General features: G+C 41.6%; 1 protein-coding gene across 1 annotated transcript in view; it reads left to right on the forward strand.

Moving 5' to 3' along the window:
* CNTN5 (contactin 5) overlaps positions 1 to 27547 on the forward strand; it is a 439109-nt gene that overhangs the window by 211479 nt on the left and 200083 nt on the right. The window contains exon 6 of the mRNA XM_070751525.1: positions 17530 to 17733. Coding sequence (XP_070607626.1) covers positions 17530 to 17733 — 204 coding nt within the window. The remainder of the gene's footprint in view (positions 1 to 17529; positions 17734 to 27547) is intronic.

The raw sequence follows: 27547 nt of genomic DNA on the forward strand, positions 1-27547 counted from the left end.
GAAAAGGGGAAATTTAAGTAGAAAGAAGGGGGTAAGGAATGATAGGAAGGGTAAATCTGCATGTGACGCAGATGTTTTCAGGTGTAGCAACATAGTGTGATAATAAAATAGGAGGTGTATATGTAGGGTATAGTAAATATGTAGTTATATAAGAAAGTATAGAAATTTGTTATAGGAATTAGTAAGTAGTTGTATTAAAGTGTTATGGTGGGAGTAGGTATTTCATTAGGTTTAAAGACAAATAAAGAGAAATATGATATAAAAGTCATTCTCAAATTAGACTTTATGTTAGTCGGTTTTGGAATTGTTTTGTAAGTTGAGTATTTTGAGCAGACACTGGTTACAAGTGGTGTGCCACAAGGGTCTGTTCTGGGTCCTATTCTTTTTAATGTTTCTGTGTGACATAGGGGAAGGTTTGGTAGGGAAGGTTTGCCTATTTGCCAATGACTCTAAAGTGTACAATAGGGTTGATATTCCTGGAGGCATCTGAAATATGGCAAATGATTTAGCATTACTAGATAAGTGGTCAAAGCAATGGAAACTGCAGTTTAATGTTCCCAGATGTAAAATAATGCACTTGGGCAAAAGGAATCCTCAATCTGAGTATTGTATTGGCAGTTCTGTGTTAGCAAAAACTTCAGAAGAGAAGGATTTAGAGGTAGTGATTTTTGACAGTCTCAAAATGGGTGAACAGTGCAGTCAGGCGGTAGGGAAAGCAAGTAGGATGTTTGGCTGCATAGCTAGAGGTATAACAAGCAGGAAGAGGGAAATTGTGATCCCACTGTATAGAGCACTGGTGAGACCACATTTGGAATACTGTGTTCAGTTCTGGAGACCTCACCTACAAAAAGAAATGTATAAAATTGAACGGGTCTAAAGTCAGGCTACGAAAATGGTGGAAGATCTTAAGCATAAAACTTATCAGGAAAGACTTCACGAACTCAATCTGTAGAGTCTGCAGAACAGAAGGGAAAGGGGAGACATGATTGAAACACTTAAATGTGTTAAAGGGTTAAATAAGGTTCAGGAGGGAAGTGTTTTTAATAGGAAGGTGAACACAAGAACAAGGGGACATAATGTGAGGTTAGTTGGGAGAAAGATCAGAAGCAATGTGAGAAAATATTATTTTACTGAAAGAGAAGTAGATGCTTGGAACAAACTTCCAGCAGACATGGTTGGTCAATCCACAGTAACTGAATTTAAACATGCCTGGGATAAACATATATCCATCCTAAGATAAAATACAGGAAATAGTATAAGGGCAGACTGGATGGACCATGAGTAGTGATGGGCAAACCCAATGGTGTTCTGGTTCAGCAGGTTCGGACGAACTTTACGCAAAATTCATCCGAACCTGAACCGAATCCGAACTCGAACGGGAAATCCCACCAAGAGATTCCGGGGGTGGAGCTTTGACTTCATGTATACTGGCAGGTTGCTAAGGACGCCAAGGTGATCACTTCCTGGATTCCATGGAATCCAGGAAGTGATCACCTTGGCGTCCTGAGCAACCGGCCGGTTACGTCAAGGCTCCGCCCCCGGAATATCTTCGTGAGAGGGATTCCCCAGCTCCTTCAAAGGGAGGTCTTCACGTAAAAATAAACATTGTTATTTTTACAAAAAAGGATGCCGCAGCGGTGCTGCAAGCAAAGGGTGGTCCTTTCACGTAAAAATAAACATGTTTATTTTTACGTGAACGGACCGCCCTTTGCTTGCAGCGCCGCTGTGTTGTCCTGTCACGTAAAAATAACAATGTTTATTTTTAAGTGAAGACCTCCCTTTGAAGGAGCTGGGGAATCCCTCCCACAAAGAGATTCCGTGGGCGGAGCCTTGATGTCACCAGCAGGTTGCTAAGGATGCCAAGGTGATCACTTCCTGGATTCCATGGAATCCAGGAAGTGATCACCTTGGCGTCCTTAGCAACCTGCCGGTGACATCAAGGTTCCGAACGCCAAACGTGACCCCGAACTTTGCCCGAAGTTTCAAAACATTTTGGGGTTGTGTTTGGCATACCGAACACTGCAAAATTCGGTATGGACCGGAATTGTGCGGGTTCAGTTCACCCATCATTAACCATGAGGTCTTTTTCTGCCGTCAATCTTCTATGTTTCTATTTGTAGATTATTTAAGATATCTCAGGATGGTACGTGTAAACAAATGAGTAAATTAAAAGGAAACTGTGGTGCATCGTCTCTTTTGCTGAAGTATATTTCTAGAAAGTTAATGTCAAATATTAGCTGCTGTAGTGGAGAGTTTGGAGAGAAACTGTAATCAGGGGATGCAGCCCTGGATTCAAAACAAGACAACAGATGGCTGTGCATGATCACTAAATAACAATTATTTGACAAGAGGAAGATAAATGGGAGCAGGTTGCTGGTTTCCCGGTAGCTCCCCATGATATATAGGATAACAGAGACTCAGCTGCATTTTATGTATATGTAAGATCAGGTGAGAAAGTCAGGTTTCAGCTCGGCAAGGAACTGTATGAATAATAACTGGATAAGAGCGAGGCTGATAGTGATTTATTAGTCTAACACATGGCTAAACAGAAATATTGGCATCATTAGGCAGCTGATTAACTTTTGATAAATTGGGTTGTCTGGCTTTCCTACCTGTGTTCCCAATTATTTTAATTGTCTCTCACACCTCTACACTCAGGAAAAGTTCCAAAAAAAAAACCCCTTTAAGTTTTAGGGCTGAGATTTTCATAATTGCAAGTGTTCGATAGTTGAAGGGCATCTGAGACATTGAATGTCCAGCTTTCTCGTATGTTACATGTGCACAGCATATTTCACTTGCTTACTGAATTATTACATATTAAGCTAACCCAGCTGGCTGACAGCATACAGCACACTAAAACACACCCACTCCACAAGGTGTCAAGGTTAATACGAACCAAGCACAGTATATTTATCTGAGTGCTGCCATTTGGACTTTTGCTGATCTGGTTAACTGCTCTGTGTGCTCTGCAGAATAATCTTCAGTGAGGGCAGCTTTGTTTTCATATTCAGCCATTTGTTGAAGGACAAAAGAGTGGCTCAAGTCCAGCTTACTATACAAATGTGAGATCCTCTGCTATTATCAGTGGCAACAAACAACTACCGTATGCACCTTTTTCCTCCCTAAAAGAGGCTGATATAATTTGAGTTAATTTATGTCTTATGAATGTAGCTTCCCCCCCCCCAGCCCTAACTAGCTGCTAACGATCTTCCCAGCTCTTACCTTGCAGGCTCTTTCATTGCTACTCTCTGCAAAGAATGTTTTCCAAGCCCTAAGTCTTTGCAGGGTTTTTTCCATTACTCTAACTTGCTCTGATTAGGTTTCTTTCCAGCCCTAACTAGATGCTAACCATGTTCCCAGCTCTTACCTGCTTGCAAGCTCTTCCATTGTTACTCTCTGCGAATAATGTTTTCAAAACCCTGTCTTTGTAGGGGGTTTTTCATTGCTTTACTTGTTCCAAATATTTCTTTCCAGCCCTAACCAAGTGCTAACCATGTTCCTATCTCTTACCCGCTTGCAAGCGCTTTCATTGTTACTCTCTGTGAAGAATGTTTTCCAAACACTGTCTTTGTAGGGTTTTTTCTCATTGTTTTACTTGCTCCGAATGTTTCTTTCCAGATGCTAATATTGTTCCCAGCCCTTACTGACTTGCAAGCTCTTTCATTGTTACTCTTTCCAAATAAAGTTTTTTAAAGCTCTAACCAGGGGATAAAATAATGTGCTGAAGCTGACCAGACTAAGGATACTAGCCAGATGAATACATGGTAAGCAGATTATTTTCCCTATTTTCCTCCCCAAAAACTAAGATGCGTCTTATATTCCAGTGCATCTTATACTCCAAAAATACGGTATTTATATGCCACTAGAAAAAAAATACTATTAAAAATACACATGGTATTGAAATGCTGTTGTGCTTTTTCTACCTTTGACTGCTTGGAAAACTGTATAAAAAGCAATAAAGATTGCAAAGGCATTCAGACATCTTCACATCCTGCCATGATTTGTCTCTAATTCCCTCAAATGGAGAGAGGGGTAATGATGGGCAAACCAAACCCGCATAATTCGGGTCTGTACCGAATTTTGCGGTGTTTGGTATGCCGAACACGAACCCGAAATTTTTTGAAACTTTGGGCAAAGTTCGGGGTTGCATTCAGCATTCAGAGCTTTGACGTCACTGGCAGGTTGCTAAGGACGCCAAGCTGATCATTTCCTGGATTCCATGGAATCCAGGAAGTGATCACCTTGGTGTCCTTAGCAACCTGCCGGTGATGTCAAGGCTCCGCCCCTGGAATCTCTTCATGGGAGGGATTCCCCAGCTCCTTCAAAGGGAGGTCTTCACGTAAAAATAAACATTGTTATTTTTACGTGAAAGGACCGCCCTTTGCTTGCAGCGCCGCTGTGGTGTCCTTTTTCGTAAAAATAACAATGTTTATTTTTACGTGAAGACCTCCCTTTGAAGGAGCTGGGGAATCCCTCCCACGAAGAGATTCCGGGGGCAGAGCCTTGACGTCACCGGCAGGTTGCTAAGGACGCCAAGGTGATCACTTTCTGGATTCCATGGAATCCAGGAAGTGATCACCTTGGCTTCCTTAGCAACCTGTCGGTATACATGATGTCAAAGCTCTGCCCCCGGAATCTCTTGGTGGGATTCCCCATTTGGATTCGGGTTCGGTTCGGGTTCGGCAGAATTTTGCGTAAAATTCATCCGAACTTGCCGAGCCCGAACACCGTTGGGTTCGCCCATCACTAGAGAGGGGGCATTCTGTGATATTCACAAAGCCATTCAATTTATAAGTGCAGGATCAGCTTTTGTCATGAGTCTACTATGTTAACTCATCTTTGCTAGCTCTTTGCAAAGCAGCAAGAGAGAAAGAAATCCCAAAGATTTATCACAGTAATTAAACTTGAATAAAGGCAAAGACACAGTTTGTGGTTTTATTTGGGCAGGTATGTATGTGATAGATCAAGAACAACGAAGAGCTCAAAAGGAAGCAATTTCATTTCCAGGTAATAAATAGATGGCATAGATCCTCCTACGTAGAATATCCCAGCGCAACAAATAAATTGCTTTCATTAAAGACTTGCATGGAGGATTAATGAATATTGATAATGAGCTATATATGAAAACATACCATTTACTGAACACAGAAGAGTGGGAGACTATGAATATATGGGGCCTAAGAAAAAATGTTAAATCCTTTAAATTCTACTGTAGGCATCTCCCTGGTTTTTGAATGTGATGTGCAGTTTTTTGGACTCAGAGAAATAAAGGTTTTTCACAAAGGCAATCTGTCTGGATATATATGCAGAGTAACACAGGAGGACTAGATAAGATATCAGAATATAATGTGGCAATTAATGAACCAGATAAATGATGAAGACACATTTGTAGAAAACAATTGTTTTACTTTTCTGGTGCAAAATATCTCCAGTCTTCTATATATAGGAACTTTACATCAGCTATACTCAGCTTACTTACAAGTAGATACTCAACCAATCCAGGCTTCTTCGTGTCATTGCTATTACTCTACTCTATGTTTAACTCATGCTCAAACTGCTCCAGCCAACCAACTAACAACCACCATCAACAGTAAATAACAGCAGACAACCACAAGAGACAATCATGGTGAAGTTGATTTGCATCTTATAATGCCCTGGCCCAATCAGATTGCAGTTCACACCCAATGACGCAGCATTAACATGCTTACATTCTACCTTTTACCTTATATGGTAATGCAATGAAATATCACCCAGGATTGCTAATCCTGACACAATCTACAGTTTGTATCAAAAAGAGCTGGGCTTCTGGAGTACTGGAGTAATTACTGGAGTAATTTGCTAAGTCTCCTTGCTATGCAAAATAAGGGACTCCTTGTTTCCTCAAGCAGCTTTGATAGGTTCTTTGACTGAATCTTCACTATAGAACTTCAGAAGTTCATCACTGTAGAACTTCTACAACACTACTACTTCCAAAACATCAAGTTCAAGTTGGAATTCAGTAGTAAATCTAAATTGTGAATCTAAGAGAAATGCACCATCTGTCTGGCATGGGCTGAGCTTCTATTTCCTGATCTGCTCTTTAGTTCTTCTACCAGAAACTCTTCTGTTTTGTATGAGAGTATTAAGGTGCTTAAATGATCATATTTGCCTTCCTTATAAGATCAGTCTACAAATGGAGTTAAGCCAGCTAATTCAAAAATTATCACTTATTTTAGCAATAACGTTGAATGGAAGAATTAAATTATACCTTTCATCAATCTGAACTTTTAAGAATACCTTTTTAAATTGCAGAATCTTTTACTTCTTAAATTACAGAATATTTTACTTCTTTAAATACCTTATTAAATACCTTTCCCTTCTATTAAGGAATACCTTATTAAAATAGAACAAGATTATTTACAAACTGCCTGAGGAGAAAGGAAGTTTTCACTAAATATAGATATCGGAGAGAAAAATCCAAATTGCCTTCTTAATATTTGAGGAAGATTTCATTATGATTAGAGGATTGTTTGGTCATATATAGTGATGGGTGAACCGAACCCGCACAATTCGGGTCTGTACTGAATTTTGCGGTGTTCGGTATGCTGAACACGAACCCGAAATTTTTTCAAACTTTGGGCAAAGTTCGGGGTCGTGTTCAGCGTTCGGAGCTTTGACGTCACCGGCAGGTTGCTAAGGACGCCAAAGTGATCACTTCCTGGATTCCATGGAATCCAGGAAGTGATCACCTTGGCGCCCTTAGCAACCTGCTGGTGATGTCAAAGCTCTGCCCCCGGAATTTCTTCATGGGAGGGATTCCCCGTTCGGGTTCCAGTTCAGATTTGGTTCAGGTTCGGCCAAATTTTGAATGTTGGCAAAATACTTATACCTCCTTCATGTATATGTGATGGAAGCTAACTTGGTCAATATTCCCTCGTTCACAAAAGATCAACTAAAATATGGTCTGCACCGGAGGTAGATTCTGGTGATAGATCATAGATCACAAACCATACAGAGTTTTCATATCACCCAAAGCTTTTTTTCAGTTCTCACATCCTACGTTCTTTCAGTATTGGGTGATCCAAGGATGACATCAAGTGGTGATGTGCATACATGTGTAAATAAACCCATAATCATCTGAAGAACATTAGAAGAGAATGCCATCTCCAAAGAAATAAGTAACTTCAAAAACATTATGCGGAATTTTCAAAGATATGCCAGCAGGGATTGGACATAACTATTGATTCGTGCATTTATATTTTATGTTTTGCTATTTCTGGTCTACCACTCCATCCATAGAGTTCTCCTCAATGGTTAATAACAAATACTTTCTTTTTTAAAAAAAATATCTTAATTATTTACATATAAAAATAAACAAAATAAGCAAATACAAACACACATAAAACAGTGGGAAGAAAGAAATTGAAGACAGAAAGAAAAGAAAGAAAAGAGAGTGAACGGAAAAACAAAAAGGGAAAGAAAAGAAAAAAAGAAAAAAAGAGTTGACGAATCTGTTGACTATCGTTGTTACACAGCCTTTACGTAGTACCATATTTCTTTGCTATACTCTTCATATTCTTTATTGTTAATTGCAAAAGAAAATTTTAAATTCGATAGCTATTTTTCCATTTTATACAAGTGAAGCATGATTTTAACAGCAACCATTTACTTTCCTAATCAGTTCCTATCAATAGGATTGTAAGATTACATATCTGCACTTCCATTCAAATTTTCTTATGAATTGCGTGTAGTAAATAATATGTACTTTATGTTTTTAAATAATCCTTTTGCTTCAACCAGTCATACCACTTGTCCCATATTTTATAATATTCAGTATCATCTTTGTCTTACAGTTCTAAAGTTAATTTACTCATTTCAGCCACTTCATATACATAACAAATACTTTCAATATTAGACAAAATGAACTTCAAGGATTGCTTGCATGTGGCATAATAATTATGAAGTTTGAATCTTTAAGTTGTCAGTAAGCTCCACTATTGCATTTTGTGTGCATTTATTATTATTTATTCTTTGTCCAATATACAATACATATGGAAGAGAATAGACATTAAGTAATATATATGAAGATAGAAAGTAAAAAAGAAGAGAAGTGGATGGGAGGGAGAGGATATATATGATATAAGAGATAAGGAGAGAATATATATGAGATAGATAGATAGATAGATAGATAGATAGATAGATAGATAGATAGATAGATAGATAGATAGATAGATAAGGAGAGAATATGTATGATATTTAAGATAAGGGAAGACAATTGGACAGGGGACGATAGGCACATCAGTGCACTTATATACATTTCTGTGTCATAGTCATGCCACATGTATAAATTAAAAATAAAAAACATACAGTTTTATCTTAATTTTAGGACTCCTGCTAATGCAAGCATTTTGCTAACTCAAACATCTTTGCAGCATCTCTGATGCATTCAAATCTATTAATGCAACCTAAGCATTTGATGAACAATTCCCTCCTCCACCAACCCTACCTCCTCCTCCTCCACCACCACCAGAGTTTCAAAAATTCACGATCCATCTTTTTATCAGATTTTCATGAGACTAAGCTGGCAAACCTATATTAGATATTGTAGTATAGCTTGAGAAATGATCCGATGGCTCCTTATAAGATTTCTCTGAAAGAGAAAAAAGAGAGAGATCAAATAACAGTTTTCAAGGAAAATGGACCTCCTTGTTTATTTTTTGTTATAAAAAAGAAGGATAAAAGTGGGATAAAAGGATAAAAGGATAAAATATATGCCTTCATGGGAAGGCATATATTTCACAGTAGAAAATTGGAACTTATTCCTAAGGAAGAGGGGTCCTTCTAGACATGAAGAAATCAATAGACCCCAAGCCTAGATGAAAGAGATATAGTGTCATACAAAGTTTTCCTAATGATCTTTGCAGAGATTTCGGATACTGAACTCCTGGAGGGATCTTTATAAATGAGATAGGCTATTCATAAAATGAATTGCCAACTCTGCTGTCACTATGGTGCCTTAATCACTTCAAGACCCAAAAGTTGTAAATAGCAAGCTTAGCTTGCTCCATCATAGCATTCCATGAGGATGCCAATTCACAATTAATTCTACCTTTCAGGATTTTTCCCTTCCTACATTTTTTATTACACTGCGGTATATGCTGGATAAGTTGCACAATAAAGATTCCTTTCTGACATCTATATTTGTGGTTTTCGGTAAAGACAGCTGTGTGATCTGTGCTAATGTGTTGACACCTCTTTGAGACTAAAAATCTAGCAGATAGCTGTCAAAAAATAATCTGTGCCTGGGTATTTCTTAAAACAAAATGAAAAGAAACTTATGCTCCACGAAGCTCTTGGTAACAGAATATTTAAAGTCTTCCTTGTCTTTATCTTAAAGAAAACTAGGGAGGGTTAAATCTCTTCAAGTTACATTTCCCCACAATTCAGATTTCTCTTATCTGATCATTGTCTTGGTTGCAGTTCTACCCATGTTGTTCTACCCCCTCTTCCTCAAGGTTATTCTTTCTGGCCATTACAGATAATTAATGTCTCCATCCAAGGCTGGACCAGCAAAACATTTTGTGTTTTTGAACAGTAGCAGTGGATTTTCTATTACAGAACTAACCTTGACATTTCTATATTTAGAGTCAGAAGTGACATGTCTGTCAGGGAACTGGAGTGAAGCTGCCTGAGAGCTAATATTGGGTGTTAAAAGTTCAGCAACTTGGAAACATCAGGAGGAGGAGATGAGATAATAGAAATGGAAAATACGAATATAAATATGGATTGGGAACCTTAATGATAGCTCTAGAAAAGGACAGTCTTTAACAGCCTTTATCAGTTCTCTCGTTTTTTTAAATTGTTTTTCCAGTGTAGGAATTGCAGGCAGAATTGAAGGGCTCTAGTTCAGTAGGGGTGAACATGTTAGACCTAGGTGAAATATATAGTCATCTCAAACAAGATTTCTGCTCCTGAAGAGCTGCTATTAGTATTAAGAATATTAAGTTACCTGAATTTGTGGGGGCGGGGGCAATCCAAGTGATGACAGATAAAGCCCAATTATAAAATACTTAATGTTAAATATGCATGTAGTAGGGCAGAAGTTCACTATTTACATACTGCACCTGATTGGTTAACTGTTTCTGTTGTGATTCAGCCTGAGGCTCCTCAGGGACCGGCTGGATCTCTGCCGGATCCATGCCCAGAGGAGGAGGACAGTGAACAGGAGGGGGAGGACCAGGCAGACGGGGAAGAGGAACGTCAGGAAGAGGAGGAGGGAGAGCAGCCTGAGACCCCCGGGGGGGGGGCTCTCCCCAGCTAGTAGCCTGGATTCATTGGATGAAGACGCACAGGCTATAATAGACATGAGGCAGCGACGTGCAGCTCAAAGAAGGGGCCAATTAGAAAGGTATTTCCATCCCTGAATTGGCAACAGCTGGGTTTGGGTGTGGTTCTCCTCAGCAGGGTTGAAAAGGCAGGCCCACCCTTACAGTCTTGTGGAGAGTTATCAACTAGGAGTCCTGTGACCTTGCTTCGATTCTTGGCGTCTCTGATCTTGGCTTGTGGCCTAGAAGTCTGGAAGACTTGGGGAGGCGTGGGTTTTATTATCTCCAGCGTTGTTTTTGCCAGCAAGAATCCTGTTTTATTGCCTGGCCTTCATGAAACCTCTGTGAAGCTTCATAGTGTTCCTGTCTGTAAAAACAGTTTTTGTTACCTGTGTTTGCTTTGAATTATATAAACTGCCTTTGCTTTTTACCAGTGTGTCTGGATACTCTTTTTGGTTGGTGTTGGCATCTGGGGGGACCCAAACAGAACAGTTTCTGGCGGGAACTATGTTGCTATGTCAAGTTGTTGTTTCCTGCCAGCTGTTCCCTATAAAAAGATAAAGACTCGCGCTTTCCCCTCAGAACCTTTTACACTGTGTCTTTGACAGTTGAGTGAGGACAATGTCTATTTGACAGAGCTCAATAAACAAGAGTTTTTCTCTACATTATTGCCTCTCCTGATCCATTTTACATAGAAACATAGAAGACTGATGGCAGAAAAAGACCTCATGATCCATCTAGTCTGCCCTTATACTATTTTTTTGTATTTTATTATTTTTATTTATTTTATTTATTTAGATTTGTATGCCGCCCCTCTCCGCATTTTATCTTAGGATAGATCTATGTTTATCCCAGGCATGATTAAATTCAGTTACTGTGGATTTACCAATCACGTCTGCTGGAAGTTTGTTCCAAGGATCTACTACTCTTTCAGTGAAATAATATTTTCTCATGTTGCTTCTGATCTTTCCCCCAACTAACTTCAGATTGTGTCCCCTTGTTCTTGTGTTCACTTTCCTATTAAAAACACTTCCCTCCTGGACCTTATTTAACCCTTTGACATATTTAAATGTTTCGCTCATGTCCCCCCTTTTCCTTCTGTCCTCCAGACTATACAGATTGAGTTCATTAAGTCTTTCCTGATACGTTTTATGCTTAAGACCTTCCACCATTCTTGTAGCCCGTCTTTGGACCCGTTCAATTTTGTCAATATCTTTTTGTAGGTGAGGTGTCTCCAGAACTGAACACAGTATTCCAAATGTGGTCTCACCAGCGCTCTATATAGCGGGATCACAATCTCCCTCTTCCTGCTTGCTATACCTTTAGCTATGCAGCCAAGCATCCTATGTACTTAATGTATGATTGTCAGTTATTAGTAACATCATTTGCAATTCAAAAAAATTATTAATTTTAACAAAGCATACAAATAAAAAATATATAAATAAAGATGAAGCAAGAATAGGAGGAGTAAAAGGGAAAAGATAAAAGTATAGGGCAGGGGTGGGCAGCAGGCAGGACGGGATGGAACACAGTTCCACCGACGGAAATGAAGATGCGTGCGCAGCTTCAGCTGATCGGCGGCTGTCACTTCCTGGATTACTGGTCTTGCCTCGGCTCTCCTTTTTTCCCCTGCTGCTGCTGCTGCTGTGTCTGCACTCCTTGCTTTTTCCTTCTTTTCTTCTTCCTGGTCTCGGACGAGCTTCCCTCTCTCCTGCCCGGCTCCCCTCCAGCCTCCCGCAGTCACCTCCCGCCTGAGGTGCAAGCAGAAGGCATGGGTGGAAGCGGCACTGGTGGCATTTATGCTTCTGGCAGCACCCATTTGCCTAGCTACCCAGTCTGTAATTCTATTAAAGTCTTCTGAGAGATAGAACAAGAGAAATCAAGTCAAGTCAAATTAGTAAATAAATAAATGGATTAATGACTGCCAAGCAAAAAATGGATGCCTAGGCAGTGTTAGCTGCTGGATTTATGTGTATGAGAATAAGCTGAGGAAGACCACGAGTAATATTTACAAAGGAAAAAAAAGAAATTGGAGAGGATGGCAAAGAACAATTCTAGCTCTCCCAGATGTCTTTGAGGGGAATGTTAAAGAAAGCGAAAGAAATCAGATGTGGAAAGAAAATGCCAGAGACACAAGGTCACTTAGCCAGTACAATGAGACGTAAATCTATCTGTGCAACCACTGACAGACAACAAGGATTTGATGGCACATAATTAATCAATCAATAACTCTCCCTTATATTTACTCAACTCTCCGAGTCGCATACATATACAATAGGTAATTGTACAAAATGCCTAGCCAGATTCAAACTTCTAGTTAAAGGTAGAATTGAGAGAGATGGGAAATTGCTTGGGAGAAATTTATTTTATGTAGCTGTAAATAAATCTCAGGTTTGTGTTTGTCAGAAAATAAAGTTAAAATTAAAAGTTGTTTTACTGTGCTGATAAACACATTGACACACAGAGAAACGCACACATACTGTACGCAAAGAGAAAGAGAGGGAATCATACCCCGTGGATCCACAAAAGCTTCTGAACATCTTACTACATAAGTTACTACTCGCTACTGTTGTGGTTAGCTCCTGCCCAGCTCCTGCCCCAAGGACTGTGGATGTGGGGGAGACATCCACATGCCGCAGGCCTGTTTTGTTCCCGGTGGAATCTGCTGATGAAGGCTCCTGTGACCAAGAAGACATGAGTGACATGGAGGAGGAGAGTGTGGCAGACAGCTCAGAAGGAGATCAATTATCTAGCTCCTCCTTGGATTCGGAACAAGAGTTAATGATACAGCCATGCATGCGGAGAGCGATGCATAGGCAGCAACAACTGAGAGATTATCAAAGAAAATTAGGCCACCTGTGGTTGGTGGGGCTGTGGTAATTCGTGAGGCTGCTATAAATAGCAGCCTGTGGATTTGGCCATTGTGGAGGATTATCTGATCGTTGTGTTTCGTGACTGCTTTACTGACTTCGACCTTTGTGTGCTGATTTCCCCCCGCTTTGAAACTAAACCAGACAAAATGTGTTTCACTTTGTGAAAGAAGAAGGACTGTGAATTGCCTCACAGCTGCAAGCTAAGTATCTCAGAACTGATAAGGGACTTGTACAAATTACCAGTTTGTTTGAAGATGAGTGCTCTTTGCTATACAAAAAGAGTCCTTAGTTTATTTGAATTTTGGGTATAAAGAACAATGTTTTGAATTTTCAAACGTGTGTGTGTCTGAAATTTGTATCTGTGAATTTTCGGGAGGATTCTACCAGATAGCTCGACAGAACAGCTACATAAATATTAGTTATAATAATTGTATGATAGCTTGAGGAGGTTTGTCCTCATCTTGCCATCACTGAGACTTCTTATGGAGGCCTATATGGACAGAGAAGGGTGGGTTTTTTAGGCATCCTTTCCAATGTTTCTCAATCTCAGCAAGTTTAAAATGAGAGGATAGCTAGCTGGGGAATTCTGAGAGTTTAAACTGTCCATCTGAAACTTGCTGAGCTTGGGAAATACTGGTTGGGCTACTTATTCCAAATAACATCATTACTTTCCTCTGCTTTTATGAGTTATGTATTTGTTCATATGAGTCTCTCATCGCCAGCCAGCTTATTTTGGTCCAGCATACCAGGCAAATTTAGCTGTACCCAGTTAGTTATTGTGCACAGTCAGATAGCTGAATTCACCCAATGAACCATTACCATCAAAATAAAGCATAATTGTGCATGGCAACTTGCTTTATTCCCATTTTTGGAGTGTTGGAAGTAAAGGGTATATTATTAGTTTGGTCTCTTGACTTCTGATGGGATGCAGGTAGATGCAGTGATAGGAGAGAAAAAAATTGAGTCCACTTGCCTCTAATTTTTGGGAGGGGTTTTAACCACCCCGAGTCGGGGTGGCACAATGGTTAGAGTGCAGCACTGCAGGCTAGTTCAGCTAACTGGTAGCTATAGTTCAGCAGTTCAGATCTCACCACCGGCTCAAACTTGACTCAGCCTTCCATCCTTCCCAGGTGGGTAAAATGAAGACCAGATTGTTGGGGGCGATATGCTGATTCTGTAAACTGCTTAGAGAGGGCTGTAAAAGCACTATAAAGCCAGTATATAAGCAGTATAAGCAGTAAATAAGCAATATTTATTAATTTATTGGACTTGTATGCCGCCCCTCTCTGTGGTCTCGGGGCGTCTCACAAGGTATCAATAACCATGTTCTGCTGGGCTCTCTGGTAGGAGCCTCCCGAAAATTCAAGGGTACAAATTTCAGACACACACACGTTTGAAAATTCAAAACAATGTTCTTTATCCCAAAAGTCAAAATAAACTAAGCACTCTTTTTGTATTGCAAAGAGCACTCATCCCAAAACAACCGGGTAGTCTGTACAATTAACCTTAAGCACTCATTAAGTACTTAGCTAGCAGCTGTGAAGAAACTTCATACCCCTTCTTCTTCCAACAAAGTGAGACACACACACACACACACACACACACACACGTTGCTCTGCTTTGTTTTCAAAGGCGTGAAAAATCAACAAGCAAAGTCCAGAAACCAGCAACCCAGGATTCCTGACGAACTGTGATCAGATACTCTTCCACAACGTCCAAACCCACACGCTGCTATTTATAGCAGCAGCCCTAATTACTGGAGCCCCACCCAAACACAGGTGGCCTCATTTTTTCTTGTAATAATCCTTTAGTTGTTGTCTCCTATGCATCACTCTACGCATGTGTGGATGTGTCATTAATTCTTGTTCAGAATCCAAAGATGATACAGATGATTGATCTCCTACTGGGCTATCTGCCAAACTCCCCTCTTCCCTGTCACTCATGCTGCCTTGATCAGAGGAGGCTTCATCTGTAGATTCCATTGGGAGCAAAACAGGCCTGTGGCATGTGGATGCCTCCCCCACATCCACCTGCACATTCTTTGGGGCAGGAGCTGGGCCAGAGCTAACCACAACAAACCAAACAGTATACAATAATACGGTTAGATCCAATTAATATAAACAGTCAATTTAAAACACCATAAAAAAGCTAAACATTAAATCATTCATACAATTACAACCGTAGGCATACTAAACATTCAATGGCCAGAGGCAGAGATCTGATGCCCCCATGCCTGATGGCATAAATAAGTTTTCAGGTTCTTACTAAAGGCAAGGAGGGTGGGGGCAGTACGAATCTCCGGGGGGAGCTGATTCCAGAGGGCCTATTGCTATAAGTTATCAATGGGAAGTAATGCAAATGCTGTGACATTGGTGCCCACACTTGTCTGCCCAGCATGTGGCAGAACATTTTGTGCCCGTATAGGCCTTAATAGCCCACAACCCATTAGATGTCAAGGTCCTCCTCAAACATGATGGAGGAACATCAAATGGGAGGTAAACTTCTTCCAGACCTATTTTTTACCTCCAAGTTTCCCCTGCCAGTTTTTGATGTCAAAATGACTGAATCTCCAAAATAATATTTTAGAACAGTATTAGGTGGGGTGGGGAGTGGTGGTTAGTAATAATAAAGCAATTGCCTCTTAGAGGTCTCACATTTTTATTCCTAGCCTTAATTGTCATGAATAAATAAGGATGGGAGACAGAAATTAACACCACTGAAGCTTGATAACATAATCTCAGGGGGGCAGAAGACTGCAAATTACTCGGTCCTTCTTTAAGTTCTGGAAATATGAGATGTGTTTTGCTTTTCTGTCATCTCTTGGAAGTGAAATTAAATATGGTGGTTTCATATGGCATTTAACATAGGGTACAATATATTTCCAAGTGCTGTTCAGCAAAAGTCCATGTAACGTTAATACTAATTCCCTCTTAAGCATTTAGCATATTTTATTGCTTCCTATTCAGCATAGCTTGGTGATTAGTAATAAATTTCTCCATAACTAATCCTAAATCATCAAGTTTTAATTCCTCACACTAGGAGATAGCCAGACTGTAGAACACTAGAATAAACTGGAGATCTTATTCTGCATAAAAATCCTTCATATCTATATGTACTGAAAATATTTATCCATAGCTAAGCATGCAAGTTTTCCAAATTCATTAAAAATTTAATGATAAATAAGCAAATGTCTTTGTAAAAAAAAAAATTAAAAAGTTTTCCCATAATCATTAAATCTCTGCTTTGCTCCATGGAGAAAAGAATGGAATGGAATAGAATAGAATAGAATAGAATAGAATAGCATTCTTTATTGGCCAACTGTGCTTGGACACACAATGAATTTGTCTTGGTGCATATGCTCTCAGTATACATAAAAGAAAAAGATACATTTGTCAAGAATCATGTGGTACAACACTTAATGATTTTCATAGGGGTCCAATAAGCAAAGAGGAAAAAATCAATATTAATAAAAATCTTAAGAACATAAGAAGAGCCATGCTGAATCAGGCCAAAGCCCATCGAGTCCAGCATTCTGTTTCACACAAGTGCCCATCAATTGTCCATGAGGATGTTGAGCAGAAAAAGAAGGCAAAACCCTCCCTTTCCCTTGATCCCCAACAAATGGTACCCAAGGATACCTTCATCTTAAGGATATAAGCAACAAGTTACAGTCATACAGTCATAAGTGGGAGGAAATGGGTGATAAGAATGATGAGAAAAAACTAGTAGTAATAGTAGTGCAGACTTAGTAAATAGTTTGATTGGACACCCAAGGAATTTGTCTTTGGTGCCTATGCTTTCAGTGTCCAGAAAAAGACAAGATACATTTGTCAAGAATCATAAGGTACAACACTTATTGATTGTCATAGGGGTCAAATAAGCAACGAAGAAGCAATCTATTAATAAAAATCTTAAGGATACAAGCAACAAGTTACAGTCATACAATCATAAGTGGAAGGAAATGGGTGATAGGAATGATGAGAAAAAACTAGTAGTAATAGTAATGCAGACTTACTAAATAGTTTGACAGTGTTGAGGGAATTATTTGTTTAGCAGAGTGATGGTATTCGAGAAAAAACTGTTCTTGTGTCTAGTTGTCTTGGTGTGCAATGCTCTGTAGTGGTGTTTTGAGGGTAGGAATTTAAACAGTTTGTGTCCAGGATGCGAGAGGTCAGTAAATATTTTCACAGCCCTCTTTTTGACTCGTGCAGTATACAGGTCCTCAACGGAAGGTAGGTTGGCAGCAATTGTTTTTCTTATGTTCTTTTTATCAAACCTATTTAATTTGCTCTCTTTAGTGCTGTGGTCTCGCCACAAAGAGAATTCAAAGGATCTGCCTCTTTTTTTTACAGAGATCATCTACAGCTGGGTATTTAATGCATTCCCCTCCTTCGTGGCAGAAGACAGCAGGCGTTTCATCTCCCAGGAAACGGGCAACCTCTATATATCCAAGGTGCAACCATCAGACGTTGGGAGTTATATCTGTCTTGTGAAGAACACTGTGACAAATGCCAGGGTCCTTAGTCCTCCAACTCCATTAACACTTCGAACTGATGGTAAGTTAACTGTTACTCAAAATCTAAACATATTGGAGGCGAGGGGAGAAGTTATATTTATTTATTTATTTTGTCCAATACACAATGAGGGTTTTAGTGGGTATATATCATGAGCCGGGGTGGCGCAGCAGGTAGAGTGCTGTACTGCAGGCCACTGAAGCTGACTTGTAGATCTGTAGGTCAGCGGTTCAAATCTCATCACCGGCTCAAGGTTGACTCAGCCTTCCATCTTTCTGAGGTGGGTAAAATGAGGACCCGGATTGTGGGAGAAATAGCCTAGCTCTGTTAAAAAAAAAAAGTGCTATTGATAACATGTAAGCCACCCTGAGTCTAAGGAGAAGGGCGGCATAAAAATAACATAAATAAAATAAATAAATACACATAGTAAAATACATGATGAAGTTTATAGAGGAGATACTCATAGTAAAATATATCTAAGAAATAATAGAAAAGAAGATATAGGAATAGAATATATCAATGAAAGAATAGAAGAGATATAGGAATAGAAGAAAGGTATAGGAGATATAGGAGAACAATAGGACAGGGGACGGAAGGCAATCTAGTGCACTTGTACTCGCCCCTTACTGACCTCTTAGGAATCTGCATAGGTCAACCATAGATAATCTAAGGGTAAAGTGTTGGGGGTTTGGGGATGACACTATGGAGTCCGGTAATGAGTTCCACGCTTCGACAACTCGGTTACTGAAGTCATATTTTTTACAGTCAAGTTTGGAGCGGTTAATATTAAGTTTAAATCTGTTGTGTGCTCTTCTGTTGTTGTGGTTGAAGCTGATATATATGTAGAGGTATGACTGCTTTCTATGGAAATTCTCAATCAGTCGGGTCATGGTTGTCCCAAATGACAACTAGACTAAAACACAAATGGTTGGGGTTTGGGTTTTTTTGAAACAGAAGTCAAAGAGACCATCTATGTTAAAATTCAATATTTATTTATTATTTGGATTTGTATGCCGCCCCTCTCCGAAAACTCGGGGCGGCATACAATAGTCCTCCCTCAACACATAGGGAGAGATAAAACACCCACTATCTCCTGTTTACAACACAGTCCTTTCAACAGACCCAGGAAGGTTCCATGCCAGGGGTGAAATTCAAAATTTTCCCTTACCAATTCTGTGTTGGAATAATAATTATAATAATAATAATAATAATAATAATAATAATAATAATAATAATAATAATAATAATAATAATAATAATAATAATATATTAGATTAGACATCTCCCTAATCATGGGGCCAGCATGACTCAATTCCGATGGCGCACACACCTTTCCACCAAAGTGTTCCCTATTTTTCTACTTGCATTTTTTACGTGCTTTCCAATGGCTAGGATTTAATTTAATAATTTAATTTAATTTAATTTAATTTAATTTAATTTAATTTAATTTAATTTAATTTAATTTAATTTAATTTAATTTAATTTAATTTAATTTAATTTAATTTAATTTAATTTAATTTAATTTAATTTAATTTAATTTAATTTAATTTAATTTAATTTAATTTAATTTAATTTAATTTAATTTAATTTAATTTAATTTAATTTAATTTAATTTAATTTAATTTAATTTAATTTAATTTAATTATTTAATTTATTTAATTTTTTACTTCTATGCCACCCAATCCCAGTGGGACTCAGGGTGGCTTACAGCAAAAATAGTACATGCAATAAGCAAGTCAAATAATTAGTAACAAGAACATTAAAAAAAACATAATAAACCAAAAAAGAATTAACCAATAGAATCCAAAATTATACAGAACGGTTGCAGTCGGGCATGATAAGATGTTACAATTCACAGCCTCCCAGACCTGTGAAGCCAGGTCTTCACAGCCTTTTGGAAGGATAGTACGGTGGGAGCAGTGTGGACATCAGGGGGTAGCTGGTTCCATAACGTCAGGGCAGCCACAGAGAATGCTCTTCTTTGTGGGCCCATCAACTTGAATTGTTTAGTCAACAGGACCTGGAGGAGGCCAATTCCCTGTAATCCGATTGGTCTCTGGGAGATATATGGCAGGAGATGGTCACTCGTAGATAGGGTGGTTCTAAGCCATGAAGGGCTTTATAGGTAATAAGCGACACCTTGAATTGTGACTGGAGACCAATCAGTAGCCAGTGCAGCGTGCCGAATATTGGTGTTATACGGGCGTATCTAGGAATACCCATGACAGCTCGTGTGGCTGCATTCTGGACTATCTGTAGTCTCCGAACACTCTGGACTGTTAGTTTGTGTTAGTTCTCTGGAGAGGCCTATAGCTCTATAATGCTCAAAACAGTGCAAAGAAAGTATATTCCTGAACGTAAAGCCAATTAAACAAGTCTCTACATATATGTGTATGCAGGGGTGGGCAGCAGGCAGGACGGGGTGGAACACAGTTCCACCATGGAAATGAAGCTGTATGCACTGCTCCAGCTGACTGGTGGCAGTAACTTCCTGGATTACTGGTCTCAGCCTGGCTCTCCTTTTTTCCCCTCCTGCTGCTGCTGCGCGTGCCTCACTTTTTTCCTCTTTCTTCATTCCTGGCCTCAGATGAGTTTCCCTCTCTCCTGCCCGGCTCCCCTCCAGCCTCATGCGGACACCTCCCAAGGCCAGGAGAGCTGCATCGTGCCAAAGTAGTCTGGGCCAATGTTCCCTCTAATTTTTTTTTGGTGTGGGCGGAAAAGTATAGTGCCTGAGCGGCATGGATAGATAGATAGATAGATAGATAGATAGATAGATAGATAGATAGATAGATAGATAGATAGATAGATAGATAGATAGATAGATAGATAAAGCTGGGCACCCTTGGAAAAGGCTGCACAGGGGGGGGTATTTTTCTGTGCGCGCCCACGCAGGCACGCACCTTAAAGGGAACAGTGGTCTGGGCTGCGGTCTTTTTCCCCTTGCAAAGCCCTCACTCTGCCCACAGCTGAGATGAAAAGGCATCATGCGGCAAAAACAGTTCACTTGAATGATGATGATTGTTCAAGCCACTGCCACCTGGTCACATGACCATCAAGCCACACCCACAAAATAAGCCACACCCACAGTGTGGCAGTAAAAATTTTGGCTGCCCATTACTGTGTGTATATGTTTGTCAATCTTTACACACATATAAAGTACACATATATTCTGTTATGCCGGGCCCTTCACTAATAGCCCCAAGCGCGTTAGGAATGCAAATTCAAACACACACACACCATCCCAGAAGAAATGAAAGTAGTTTATCCAAACAGTTTTGTGAGCACACACTCTAAGAAAGAGCCAAATCTCTCTCACCCAGATAGCAGTCCTAGAATACAGCAAAAGACAAAACAAATGAGCAATTAAGGCAGCTGTGAATCTTCACAGCCACCCCCTTCAATGAGTCCACATGAGTTATGTTATATCTGCTCAGTTACAGCCGCAGATTAGAGCCGTGCGATAGGCGTCCCTATCCAGGGTGCTGATTGGCCGCCAGCCCGTAGTTACAATGTAAGCGGGAAGTTTCTCTCTGCGGGGATTGGGTGCTGCCTCAGGCAGCTTGTTATATATAAGCCTGTGTGTATGTTATTGCTTAAGTCTGTACCTGCCAGGCCTGGCATGAGTTCTGTAATAAACTACTGAGTTTACCTGAGGCCTTTATTATACTGGCGACGAGGTAGTGAGCCTATGCGGAAGATTGACAGTTGTGACAGTAAGTCAGGATGTCTGTACAATTAACATTCGCCCCCTTTGATCCTCAAGGGGAGACGTGGGACTCCTATGTCGCCCGTTTTGATTGTTTCCTGATCTCAAATGGATACCAGGACATTTCGGGGATAGGAAGAGGTCGTATTTCTTGGGGTTTTGTGGCCCCGATATGTTTGAAACAGCTCTTGCCCTGTTTGCCCCAGTTTCCATCCATGATGTGTCTTGGGAGGATTTCTTGAAAACGTTACAAGACCATTATGCCCCTGCCCCTTCGAGGTGTGCTCGTCGCTACACTTTTTATCAGCGAAATCAAGCCGAAGGGGAGTCTATTAATGACTTTCTGGCTGCTCTCCGTAGAGCGGCGTTATATTGTGAGTTTGGGGACCTAAATGACTACCTTTTGGACAGATTAGTTTTCGGAGTGAGAGACGGTCGCCTCAAGCGGCGCCTCCTGGCAATCCGGGATTTAACCTTTCAAGCAGCGGTGGCGGAGGCTCGTGCTTTCGAGTTATCTACACAATCATTGGCTTCTATGGACAGCTCGGTTAATGTCACACAAAAGGCAGCCACTGTGGTGGATAAACCCAAGCTGGCCCCGGAGGAGGAGGGCGATTTAGGGGTTGAGGAAGAAGAAGTCTGCAGGTTGGCTACGAATCGGGCTAGAGAAGCACCGACGGGACGTCCTCGTCCCCCTTTGTCGCCATGCCGTGGTTGTGGGGGGGGGGTCATTTTCGCTCAAATTGCCCGTCCCGAGATGTGGCGTGTTGGCGATGTGGCGCTAAAGGTCACCTCGCCAGAGTCTGCCGTTCTCGTAGATCCCCGGCTGCCCCGTTCAGGGAGCAGCGTGAGTTCTCTGGTTTCAATCCTCGGGGACAAAGGAGATTTCCCCCCACTAGAAGAGATGACTGCAATGCGGTGTACAGCTACCCTCGTCCTGCTTCTTCTTATGTCAGGAAGACCACCGGCTCTGCTGAAAAAATTTCTGTGGTAGTTCAATTGGGGGGTTCTCGGTGTAACATGCAGGTGGACACAGGCTCGGCTCATTCTTTAATTTCATGGGCCACCCTCAAGCGTTGTTTCCCCGCATGGAAGAAGAGTCGCCTACTGCCCTGCGCTTTGAGCCTGAGGGATTACCAAGGAGCTGCAATTCCTATCATCGGAGAAGGCCGTTTTGCAGTCCGCTTTAAAACTTTCACTGGCAGACTGCCTCTCGTAGTGGTGGATGGACCCTTTGCAAGCCTGCTCGGACTGGACTGGTTCTCTTCTCTGGGACTCTCTTTGGAGGGGGTAAATGCAATTAAGGGGGAGTCGGGATTTGAGCAGCTGGCTCGGGAGTTCCCTGCCGTTTTTGACAGTAACTTGGGTCGTTATACGGGCACCCCCATTTCGTTCAATTTAGATCCAAAAGTCCCAGCGGTTCGCTTAAAGGCCCGCCGTGTCCCTATTCCCCTCCGTCCTAAGGTAGATGCAGAATTGGACAGATTAATCGCCCAGGGGGTTTTAGAGCCGGTAGATCAGGCTGCGTGGGAAACCCCTGTGGTGATTGCTTTCAAGGGGGATGGAGGAATCAGATTGTGTGGGGATTATAAGTGCTCTGTGAACCGTGCATTGGCCCACCATTCATACCCCTTGCCAGTAGTGCAACAGCTGCTACACACTCTGGGGGAGGGTCGGGTGTTTGCCAAGCTCGACCTATCCCAAGCTTATCAGCAGCTTCCCGTAGACTCCTTGACAGCCGAGGCCCAGGCGATCATCACCCATAGGGGGGTATTTAAATGCCACAGGCTGCAGTTCGGGGTTTCCATTGCCCCAGGGATTTTCCAAGGTTTGATGGAGCGGCTGTTATATGGGCTTGAAGGAACTGTGCCGTATTTCGATGATGTTCTGGTGTCGGGGAGTTCCACAGACGAACTAATGGCACGAGTGAGGAAGGTTTTGGTTAAATTCAGGGAGGCTGGGCTTAAACTGAAAGCTAAGAAATGCGTGTTTGGTGTGCCCCAGGTCGAGTTTCTAGGCTTCACGGTGGATGGACAGGGAATACATCCGACCCCTGAAAAGATTCGAGCCATCAGGGATGCCCCCAGGCCACAATCCAAGGGGGAGCTCCAAGCGTTCCTGGGTTTACTAAATTTTTATGCGGTCTTCATCCCGCATAAGGCATCGGTGGCTGAGCCTTTGCACAGACTTCTAGACAAGCATTCCCCTTGGCATTGGGGAAAGAGGGAGGAAGCCGCGTTCATGGGGGTTAAGGAGCTACTTACCTCTAACAATATTCTGGCTCAGTACTCACCTGGGTTGCCTCTAGTGCTCACCTGCGATGCTTCTCAGTATGGGTGGGCGCAGTATTAAGCCACAGACTGCCAAATGGTACAGAAGCTCCCCTGGCTTTCTTCTCCTGCACATTGGCTAAAGCCGAACGAAATTACGGCCACATCGACAAGGAGGCGCTGGCTCTGATTGCGGGAGTCCAAAGATTCCACGAGTACCTTTATGGCCGTCACTTCGAACTGGTGACAGACCACCAGCCGTTATTGGGGTTATTGTCTGGTTCCCGTCAAAGCCCTGTAGTAATATCCCCCAGGATGTCACGTTGGATCGTTTTCCTAGCCAATTATAATTACACCTTATTATACAAACCTGGGCGCCATATATCTCATGCAGATGCCCTTAGCAGATGCCCCCTGGCCGAAGTTTTAGTAGACTCCGCACCTGCATGTTCAGTATTTACGCTGTCAGAAGGGGGTCTTATTTTATCTGCAGCCGAGGTAGCTTGGGAAACGGGGCGGGATTTCATCTTGTCCCAAGTGAGGCAATGGGTGTTAAGGGGGTGGCCAGTCTCAGCCCCTGCCGAGGAGTATGTGCCTTTCTTCAGGTGTCGAACCGAGTTCTCTGTGGAAAGAGGAATTCTGCTGAGAGGATGCAGGGTGGTAATTCCGAGAAGACAGCGCAGCCAGGTATTAGCTCTTTTGCATGATGGCCATCCAGGCATTGTACGCATGAAAAGCCTGGCTAGGGATTACGTGTGGTGGCCGGGGCTGGATAAGGGGGTAGAGCAAAGAGTGGCAGAGTGTAGGACATGCCAAGAGAACCGGCCTTTTCCTCCCCAGGGGGAGCCATTGGCGTGGGAGCCGCCTGCGGGCCCTTGGGCCCGGATACATATTGATTTGGCCGGCCCCTTCATGGGGCAATCCTTCCTGGTGATTGTGGACGCACACTCTAAATGGGTGGAGGTGGTGCACCTAAAATCCACACAGTCACAAACGATTATAGAGGCATTGATGACAGTATTTGCCACACAGGGTTTCCCAGACCTCCTGGTTTCTGACAACGGCCCGCAATTCACAGCGGTGCTGTTCGAGTCGTTCTTGGCATCGGTGGGCATCCGTCACACGCTGACCTCGCCTTGGCATCCGGCCAGTAATGGCCAGGCGGAACGGGCCGTTAGGTCAGTCAAGGAGTCCCTGAAGAAGATGACTGGGGGTTCATGGCAGAAGAGGTTGGCAGACTTGTTATTAGCACAGCACACTACCCCCTGCGTGGCCACAGGCAAGACCCCTGCAGAACTATTAATGGGTCGCAAACTACGAATAGTTTTGGACAGGCTTCATCCGTGGTATTCACAGTCAGTGCCTTGGCCAGAAACCCCGGTCAGGAAGGTGAAAGTGGGAGATAGGGTGTTTGCGCACTCGTATTCAGGAGAGCAGAATTGGGCAGAAGGTAAAATAAGCAGGGAGCTGGGTCCCAGGTCATTTGAGGTCATTGTAAGGGATGGCCGAGTGTGGAGGAGACATTTGGACCAGATTCGGTTAGACAAGGGAATGAATACTGGCGAGGAAAGGGGTCACGGCCACCCCGGGAATGCCCTGGAGGAAAGCCTAAACCGGGGCGGAAACAATGTGGGAACTGACAGCTCGGAAGAAGCCTTGCCGCTTGTAAGCGAGGAAAGCAGAGGGGCGAGTCCGGAGACCAGGGAGGAACAAACAATAGAGCCACGGAGATCTGGACGTCTGTGTAAGAGACCGGAATATTTGAAAGATTACGTGTGTGCTAACGAAAGGGATAGGAGTGTTATATCTGCTCAGTTACAGCCGCAGATTAGAGCCGTGCGATAGGCGTCCCTATCCAGGGTGCTGATTGGCCACCAGCCCGTAGTTACAATGTAAGCGGGAAGTTTCTCTCTGCGGGGATTGGGTGCTGCCTCAGGCAGCTTGTTATATATAAGCCTGTGTGTATGTTATTGCTTAAGTCTGTACCTGCCAGGCCTGGCATGAGTTCTGTAATAAACTACTGAGTTTACCTGAGGCCTTTATTATAAGTTATATAACTGTGAAGTATCCAAAAGTCAGTAGAAGCTCTGGAACAATCCAAACAGTATCAATGGTCTTTCTCCAAGGGATAAATGCCCACACGTGCATTCCCCAATGCCCATAATTTATCCCCAAACACATTAACATAATTGCCTCTGACACAGGTGTTTTCCCTTATCTGCATAGATGCCTGCGCAGCTGCTCCCTTCTTGTCACAAGCCTGCGCATACGGGCATCCACAAGCGGATCCTCCTTTGACTCTGACATCTCACTAATGGGAGCATTAACTGATGGGCTTGCTGCACCCATCTCTCTGTCTGATTCCTCTCCCCCACTGTCTGTCCTTGGCTGTGAATCTTTACTATCAGAATCTGCTGGCAATAACACAAGTCTCTGTGAGCCCGAGAATTCCCCTGAAGCAATGCCCAGTTTCCCCGTTGCAGGAGCTGGCCCAGAGCCAACCACAACACATACAATGTCAATCAATGATTGGTTTTAAGAACTGCCAATCTAGTTGGCAAGATAAGGAAGCAATATACAGAACTTTACAGAATAAAAGAGTTGGAATGGAACTTGGAGTTTTTCTAATTCAAACCATTGCTCTAGCAAGAGGCTCCTCTGTCAACTAATTTTCCTTTGAATGCAGGTGGAACCATCTCAAATTCTAGTCTAGTTTCTTTTCAGCATTGTATTGCACAGTACATGCATTGTACTGTGGAGAAAACACATCTTTAGGAGATCTAAATTACATCTTCTATAAACACGTAGAAAACTGTAACTTCAAAATTGCAACTTTAAGTATTTTAGAAACATAGAAACATAGAAGACTGACGGCAGAAAAAGACCTCATGGTCCATCTAGTCTGCCCTTATACTATTTCCTGTATTTTATCTTACAATGGATATATGTTTATCCCAAGCATGTTTAAATTCAGTTACTATGGATTTACCAACCACGTCTGCTGGAAGTTTGTTCCAAGGATCTACTACTCTTTCAGTAAAATAATATTTTCTCATGTTGCCTTTGATCTTTCCCCCAACTAACTTCAGATTGTGTCCCCTTGTTCTTGTGTTCACTTTCCTATTAAAAACACTTCCCTCCTGAACCTTATTTAACCCTTTAACATATTTAAATGTTTCAATCATGTCCCCCCTTTTCCTTCTGTCCTCCAGACTATACAGATTGAGTTCATTAAGTCTTTCCTGATACGTTTTATGCTTAAGACCTTCCACCATTCTTGTAGCCCATCTTTGGACCCGTTCAATTTTGTCAATATCTTTTTGTAGGTGAGGTCTCCAGAACTGAGCACAGTAATCCAAATGTGGTCTCATTTTTTCTTGTTAACTTTGTTATCAAGCTATCAATTTGTGATTGACAGTTGTCAAGTTAACAAAAGTTAACTTTAGACTTTTGTGTTCCAGAGTTGAAGACTACTGCAAAGTCTGAAATATATAAAGAGGAATTGTCTGAATTATTTTTTTAAAAAAATTCCTTCAAAAGATGAACATAAGATGAGTCTACAGAGCCAAGGAAAAGATGTAGCAGCAATTCCTAATATTGTACCCCAGTTTTCAATAGCTTGGCAGTTTCCATAATTCCATCTAGCCTAGCCAATAATAACAGGTTGTGATTGTCATCCAATAGCATCAAAGAATTGAATGTTGGTAAAGGCTTTCATAGAACAAGAGAAATAATAGAGGGAAAAACAAGCTGGGAAAAAATATAGACATAAGACAGGTTTATCTGTCAAACAAAAATAAAGCAAAGTTCTTTTAAGGCGATTGTATCAATGTTTGCAAACAGAATGTTTATCAAACAGTTTTCTCAAAAATGAACAGAC

Source organism: Erythrolamprus reginae, chromosome 4 (assembly GCF_031021105.1).
Source record: "Erythrolamprus reginae isolate rEryReg1 chromosome 4, rEryReg1.hap1, whole genome shotgun sequence".
Taxonomy (NCBI): domain Eukaryota; kingdom Metazoa; phylum Chordata; class Lepidosauria; order Squamata; family Dipsadidae; genus Erythrolamprus; species Erythrolamprus reginae.